The 7,432-nt window shown below is 47.2% G+C and overlaps 1 protein-coding gene across 1 annotated transcript in view; it reads left to right on the forward strand.

The window, feature by feature from the left end:
* The first annotated feature begins 274 nt into the window (after nucleotides 1-274).
* Nucleotides 275-7,432, forward strand: part of PLEK2 (pleckstrin 2) — a 9,962-nt gene continuing 2,804 nt past the window's right edge. Inside the window, exons 1-6 of the mRNA XM_009883478.1 lie at nucleotides 275-322; nucleotides 2,972-3,136; nucleotides 4,120-4,301; nucleotides 5,046-5,137; nucleotides 5,458-5,645; nucleotides 6,149-6,250. Coding sequence (XP_009881780.1) covers nucleotides 275-322; nucleotides 2,972-3,136; nucleotides 4,120-4,301; nucleotides 5,046-5,137; nucleotides 5,458-5,645; nucleotides 6,149-6,250 — 777 coding nt within the window. The remainder of the gene's footprint in view (nucleotides 323-2,971; nucleotides 3,137-4,119; nucleotides 4,302-5,045; nucleotides 5,138-5,457; nucleotides 5,646-6,148; nucleotides 6,251-7,432) is intronic.

Here is a 7,432-nt window from a genome sequence, read left to right on the forward strand (position 1 = left end):
AAATTCTGTGAAATTCTGTTGAGGTCCTTTTTAGCCTTCCCTTTGTTTTACTTCCCGGAGGGCAGGTAATGTATCAGAGCCAGCTCAATGTTTAACTAACGTCTCATAGGTAGAAAGAGAGGGAGAAAAAAAACAGGGAAGGGAGTGTGCGTCACTTTGGAGGAGGGTAGCGAAGAAAAATGAGCTTTCTTAAACAAATTGTGTGCAGAGGGACAGGCTGCCAGGGCTTGGGTGCTTCTCGGCAGGGGCTCGGCTCTCTTCCCCGCTGGCCACGATGCAGGAGGCAGCTGGAGTGCTGAAGGAGGGATTTCTTGTCAAACGGGTAAGTGCTCCGGTTCCCCTTCGTGCAGTTCTGCTCAAACATGGAAGCAGCCCCTGAGGGGGCAACTGGATCAAACCAGGGTTCCTGGTGAGGCAGCCCGGTGTGTGCTGGGTTTGAGGAGTTCCCACCTTCTCCTGGGAAAGGAGCTCCAGGTCTGTGTAGATGCACACCAAGGAAGCTGCGTGAACTGCAAGTGTTCACTACCCTCCCTCGAGTTTCCCTGTATTGGTGTTTACCCAGAGGAAAGTGAATCAGCTCTGGGGTTTACTCAGTTAGGTATCAGAAAGCCGGTATGTCTGCACCTGAGGCACAACTCTGCTTAAAAAAAAAGTACCTGGCAAATGGCTACGTGGCAGCAGTGGAAGTGGCCACGGGATGGATGGGGAGAGGGAAGATGTTTTGACAGTCTTAAGATAGCTTGTGACTTCTTTAGCGACCCAGCTGAGCAGGGTTTCCCATTTCATAGGAGAGGATGGGGAACAGACTATCCTTTTTGAAGGGGATCAGAGCAATACTAACATAGAAATTTGTTTGAAATAACTTCTTTCTTCCACACTCCTCATGCTGCACTCTAAGAAAATGTTCCCAAAATGTGGAGAAAACAGCTGAAAGATGGTATCACAGAGTGCAGCCTTTCCAACACTCCTCCCTGTTGGACCAAGTCAGTCATAGCTGGGACACAAGAAGGCAACTTAGCGAGAGGCATAAGCTGCTTTTAGTACCAAGGCCGTGTCTCAGTGACTAATATGATCCTTGCTTGCACACCAAAAACAGGATTCAAAGGTTTGTTCAAAGCTATTGCCACACCTTGGGAAATGCTTTTCTGCAGTACGTGGCAGTGCTTCTGGTGCTAACATGAAGGTAATCCTGGTCAGGAGCTCTCTCGGCAGGGCTCCCGGCCAGCTGGCTGCTGGCCTTGTGAAGCCATGCTGTAGGCAGAGGAGGTCTGCACGGCCCAAGCTGTTCCCCATCCTCTCTCCTGCAGCGAGGGCAGAGCAGTCCCGGCTCCTGCTCTCCTCTCTGGGCTGCAGTTGTGAGAGAGGAATAAGGGTATCGTCAGCACACTGAGCTGTAACTGCCAGTGGTCTGTACAACGTCACCGAGATACGCAGTTGGATAGGAAGGAGACTACAAAGAAGATGACTAAAAGAAACTGAGGGAGAAGGAAGCAAGGGATCCAGAGAAAAAACTGAGGAAGGGGTGGGATCAGGTAAAGGAAACAGAGTTTTCTTAAGAAGAAGAGAGCAGAAGCAAGGAGCATTATAAATGACTGAATTATGTATTGTAATATATTATATATGTAGAGTAAATGTGTGGAAGTTAGGTAAAGATAAAGGAAAAAAGGCAAGGTCATCTCCTGAAAAAGGGGAAATCTCCAAGAAGGAAAGAAAAGAGCCATAGCAAAGAACGTACTCTGAGGAAAAATGCCCAAGGGACTTCACAACAGATGAAAAAAACACTGAAGAATCATAGAATGGTTTAGGTTGGAAGGGACCTTGAAGATCATCGAGTTCCAAAGAAGGCTAAGGGAAGGAGAGAACAAACCCAAGTTAGATGAATTGTGTTTAGTATAGACTAGAAGGCATTACATCTAACGTGCCCTGGATTTTAGAGACCCCACCTTTTCTTGGAAATTGCTGTTTTTCCCCTTCGCTCATAGAGCATTAATAAGCTTTGATTCCTGCCACAACTGGACCTTGCATGTTTCTTTCTTCTAGCGATGCCCACCCTCTCCCAGGTGTCAGAGCTTCCTCTACCCAGTGCTTTGCCTGCTGACTGTAACGCTCCGTCGCCTGTAGAAAGGCAAGTCAGCTCCCCGCGCCGCCAAGCTGGACCCGACATCGTCAGACAGGACTCAGCCTGTCAGTGCCAGCCCTCCTTCCGTTTGTTATTCTGTACAGCCGGGCTAAAGACAGCCGGCGGCTGTTTACAGAGAGGGAAGAAGAGGTTTTGTCTGTATTCTGGTATAACCCAGGAGGCATTGAACAGCAGCCTTCATTCAGTCTTTTGCCGTTAAAAAGCATATTTCCTTTACGTGAAACGGTAGCACAGTGAATTTTTTAGCTCCTCAGGAGACTGGAGGCAGGTAGGGTAGAAATAAACCACTTATTAGCAGTAAGAGGGGATGAAAGGAGAAGCCAAGTCACCCAGCAAAGCGCTGTCAAAACCACTTGGCACCTGCAGCCACATCAAAATGACAAAAAATGAAACAAACGCTACTCAGGGTCACCAGAGAGGAGAAGCTTGTCTCCAAGAGGCCTCACACATTTTGGATTTATCCCTGTTCCTGCCTGGTGCTGTCAGCAAGCAGTTATGCACCTAAATGACAGCTCTTTGAGATAATTCATGGGAGCTTTTGCAAGAAACAATTCTTCCCGGCAAAGAAGTTCTCCTTGCTGGAGAGCAAAGCACCTTTCTACTGCTCCATGATTTCATTGTGATGCAGCTGTTCTGGTTTGTTACTAAAAATGTGTATTTTGGGGAGAACAGGACTCATGATGACTTATTGTCTTTCTTTTCATACAGTTTCCTATTTATGGTATCTTCACCACAAAAAAAAAAAAAAAAGAAGGAAAAAAAAAAAAAGAAACCATGGTCATTTCTCAGTGCTTGTGTTAATACCAGCTATGTGGATTTCTTTCCCTCTAGGGACATATTGTTCGTAACTGGAAAGTGAGATGGTTCGTTCTGCTTCAAGATAAGCTGCTGTATTACAAAATTGAAGGAGGCAAGAAGGAGCCTTCACCGAAGGGCAGGATCCTTCTAGATGGCTGCACTATTACCTGTCCATGCCTGGAATATGAAAACAGACCGGTAGGACTGGAAAAATGTATCCCTTCTGTATGACACTCACTTTCTAACTTCTCTCTAGTCTTTTCCTCTCCTCCTGACTTCTTTGATTACTGCGTCCGTATCGCTGGGGTGTTTCCAGAATCAGGCCCAGCCAAAAGCAAGCTGCCATTAGCAATGTAACCAGGACAAGCAAAGAACTCCCTCGGTGTCTTTGCTGTTCCCTGTGCCCAAATCTGAGTCACAGCCATTAACAAAAAAACCCAAAAAACACTACCACCACCCCACACACAGTGGGAAGAACAAATGCAAATGCATCAGCCCAACCGTGGGTGGAGCAAGGACGGGAACAGCTCAATAAAATCTGAGGAGGATGGAAAAAAAGGGAAACTTATCATCTATGGTAGTTGCCTTAAACCCTGGCTGTATCCACAGGGTCCTCCTGGGCAGCCAGGTCAGGTGCCCTTTTCCTTCGCCACTGGGACTTTGCTGCTGTGGAAAGTTTCCAGCACGAGGGCTCTGGAAGGGAAAGTGCCTCCTGCGCTTCTCCTCTCACCCACAGGCAGTGGCAATGCAGACTTCCTCTGAGCGGGGCCAGAAGGGAAATGACTCTGTTAATTGCTGACCGTTTCAGCACGTCTCATGGCAGAGGGAACCTAGTGAGAGTTTGTAGTTGGTGAAACTGGAGATCTGGATGTGGAAAGCTCCACAGTCAGCAGCACATTCCTATGTAATCCAGTATCTGGGTGGTCTCCTCTAAGTACCACAAGCTCCATGCATGCAAACCATGCTTGGCACTGAAAACCCTGGGATTTTGGGCAGGGGGTGAAGCAAAAAACCCCAGAGCTGTGCCCACCGTCCTTCTGGCCAAGAATCGCTCTGTACTGCTGAGGTGGGATGCTGTATCAGGCTTATTTGTGTCTCTTGGGCCAGTGCTAAAAGAAGCAAAATGCAAGTAGAGGACAATAGCTAAATGATGTTATTGCTTTGCACTTCTTTCTCCACAGCTACTCATCAAACTTAAGACAAAAACCAACACAGACTATTTCCTCGAATGTTGCTCCAGGGAGGAGCGAGACTCTTGGGCTTTGGACATCACTGGAGCTATTCATGCTGGTCACCCAGTACAGGTACAAGAGCTTCACAAAATGAAGAATTCCTTCAAACTACTAGAGAATATCAGTCTCCAGTAAGTGTATATGGTTTCTCCTTCTGCTATTGCTGTAGCGTGTGAAGCTCCTGAGCTGATGGATGGGAAGGGTCAAGGGAAGCTCCTCTCTCCACAGATCTGCTCCCGTGTGGCCAGGAGCCTCTAAACTGGCTGCTCTGCCCCAGGTTTGCACACACTTTTGCCAGGGCACGGGAACACACTTTTTCCTGACCAACATTTTTCGGGATGGGGGTACATGGATTCTGCACAAACACCTCACTGCTGGCTTGAAGATCTTCCTAGTCAGCTGCAGAGGTTCTCACTGGGGAGTCGTATTACCTCAGAAGATGTAATGTCAGGGAAAGACTGAACAATGACATTGTTCATGCCATGTTGATGAGCTTTCAAAGCTGATAGCCAGAATCCAGGCTAGGATTTTTAGGGTGCATTGTGTTAAACAACAGGAAACAGAGAACTGATTAAGAAATAGAAAAATTACATGAATTTGATTTGTGTTGGGAAGGTACATGGAGGCTGACTATAGCTCAGTTTGAAGTGCTTGAAACTGAAAGATGCTTTGTGAAGCATCTTGTTTAGTGCTGCTATTGGGAGAATAAAGTTTTCCTACACCGCACTTAGGATGAAACTTATCGGGGAGTATCTAGGCTGTTTCCCATCTTTATGTTGGTAATCATTAGGACATCCCAGGCACTTACAGAAGTACGTGACAGTTTCTGCCTGTCTTTCTATTCTAGAAACATTGTCCTGTGTTTTCTTTTACAGCCACATAGTGGAGAGAATGTGTGACAACACTACTGGAATTAAGCTGACCCGCAACTTGGAGCAAGGCAACAGATACAAAGAGACCTTTACAGGTACACCTGCTGCAGGCAAAGAGCTTTCTCACATCTGACACGCCACATTGCAGTTACTGTACTGCCTTCATGGTGGAATCAGTTGTGGCCCAGTGGAAAGTACTGGTGCAGCCAAGTTCTCCGACACCTTTCTCTTCCTCTTTGCATACATGGAAGCACACACAGGACCCCATGCTTTTGGTCAACCTTGCACTTCATTGACAGTCTTTGTGATTGTGCCAAAATATTTCAGCAAATGAAGGCCTGTGTGGCTGAACACCATCTGTCTTGCCTTGGAAGAGCACGTTGCCTTGGTATGAGAGCTGCCTTTCTCCCTGCAGGTTCTGCCCTGGTGGACTGGCTCATCTCCAATAGCTTTGCTGTGTCACGATTTGAGGCCGTCACTTTGGCATCCATGCTGATGGAGGAGAACTTCATCAAGCCTGTGGGAGCCCGCAGCACTGAGGCCACACGCTACAGTGACCTCTCTGAGCAGTTCCTTGACGACTCCACTGCACTGTACATGTTTGTAAGTGATGCAGCTGACAACAGAGGCACCTCCTCTGCCGCTTGTCATACGCTTGATTGGGGGCAGTGGTAAAGGGGACACGCACAGCGTGCAGCCAAAAGCAAAATACACAGGCTGTGAAAGCAAACACAGAAGGAGTCCCTCTATGCTTTTAATAGAGCTAACGCTTGCACCTTTGCTGGAGACAAATGGCTGCATGGATATGGAGGGATCTACAAACTACATAATTAGGCATTAAAAGGGGTACGTCCCTTGAGTGCAGTGCTGTGTCTGCATTTAACGGAGGCTGTGCTGTAGTTATGCTAAAACTCAAGGCCACAGCATGCGTGTAGGTTTTACAGCTGTAATTTGTTGCTTGAAAATCTTAGACCTACCTATCTTAGCAGCATGGCTATGGAGTAGAATTTACTGGGGTAATATGAGCTAAAAACAGCAGAACTTTGTACTTTAAAAATGTATTTAAATTAAAAAGAAAAGTGGAACCATCTTTTCCCTATTTGCAGGCTGAGAGCAGTAATAAAAATATCAGTTCCAAGGAAGAGCTGCAATTTAACATCTCTGAATTAAGTGGCACAATTGTGAAGCAAGGATTCTTAGTGAAGCAGGTAAATATAGTTTTTGAACCTTCTCTGGGAAACAAGAAAAATTACAGCTCTTAGGGCTTCCTAGAAAATGAATGTGATTTATACATGCATGGCTGGGGACTTGTGGTCAGTAGAGAGAACTTGCCTGTCAGCACTACTGTCGGAGATCATGTGGTCAAGAGTATCTAGTAATAACGAGGTGACCTATGGAACTTACTGCTCAGGCAGGATTCAGTGGATATTCTGTATATATTGTGTATACTGAAAGGTATAGAACAGTATCAAAAGCAAGAGTCCTACACAAACGCCAAATCCCACCAGAGGTGTTATATCCACTTCCAAGCAGATCCACTGTTCCTCTGGTCTAACCTGTCCTGGGACGTGTGAGCAGCTCTGACTTTCTGCTGTCCACAGACAAATTTCAAAGCTGAATAGATTGACATATGCATGAAGTGGACATTAACCTGTGGACAGTCACTCATGTATGCATGGATGCTCTAGTCGTGGTGAGACCTGTTTTCTTTGGGCATGATTTGGGCTAGCGGTAACTGTTTACAGGATCTGCAAGATTTAGTTTCCGACCCTTGCTATGAACAAGATGAGGATCGATCACGCATAACACAGCCACCTGCATAGGGAACCCTACCTGCACTGCATGGCCATGTTCCTACTCTGCAGCTTTGTACCCTGAGCTGCGATTTTAGTGTTGTGCAAACTGGATCATCAGATGCTCTCCAACCTTCCCTCCCTCCTTCAGCTGCCAGGGTACAGCGAGGGCTGACGGGGGATCTGGGTGCCAGGAGCCACTGGAGGATCCCCACAGTGCTGGCAGGGCAGCCCCCCATCACCGCAGGGCATGAGAGCTGCCTGGGAGCTTCTCCCCATGGTCAGCAGCAGTAAGTGACAGCCCCCAGTGGCCCCAGCCAGCCCTAGGCTGGCCCAGCACCAAAATTCCAGGAGTCGGAGGATGCTCTCAAGTCTCTTAGGCTCACGGTGCTGCCCTGCACCCTCAGCAACGGAGAGGGCTGGGGGCAAAGAGCGAATTGCTGCCAAAGGACCTGACATAATCCCTTCAGAGCATGCACAGCATGGGGTTTTAATCCAAGACCTATATTTAATCTGAAATTAAGAGCAGGAATCAGGTATATAGTCACTTGGTCCTGTAACTCTGCTTGCTTGGTTTTCAACACGAGGAAGGGAAAG

Source organism: Charadrius vociferus, unplaced genomic scaffold (genome assembly GCF_000708025.1).
Source record: "Charadrius vociferus isolate BGI_N301 unplaced genomic scaffold, ASM70802v2 scaffold34, whole genome shotgun sequence".
Taxonomy (NCBI): domain Eukaryota; kingdom Metazoa; phylum Chordata; class Aves; order Charadriiformes; family Charadriidae; genus Charadrius; species Charadrius vociferus.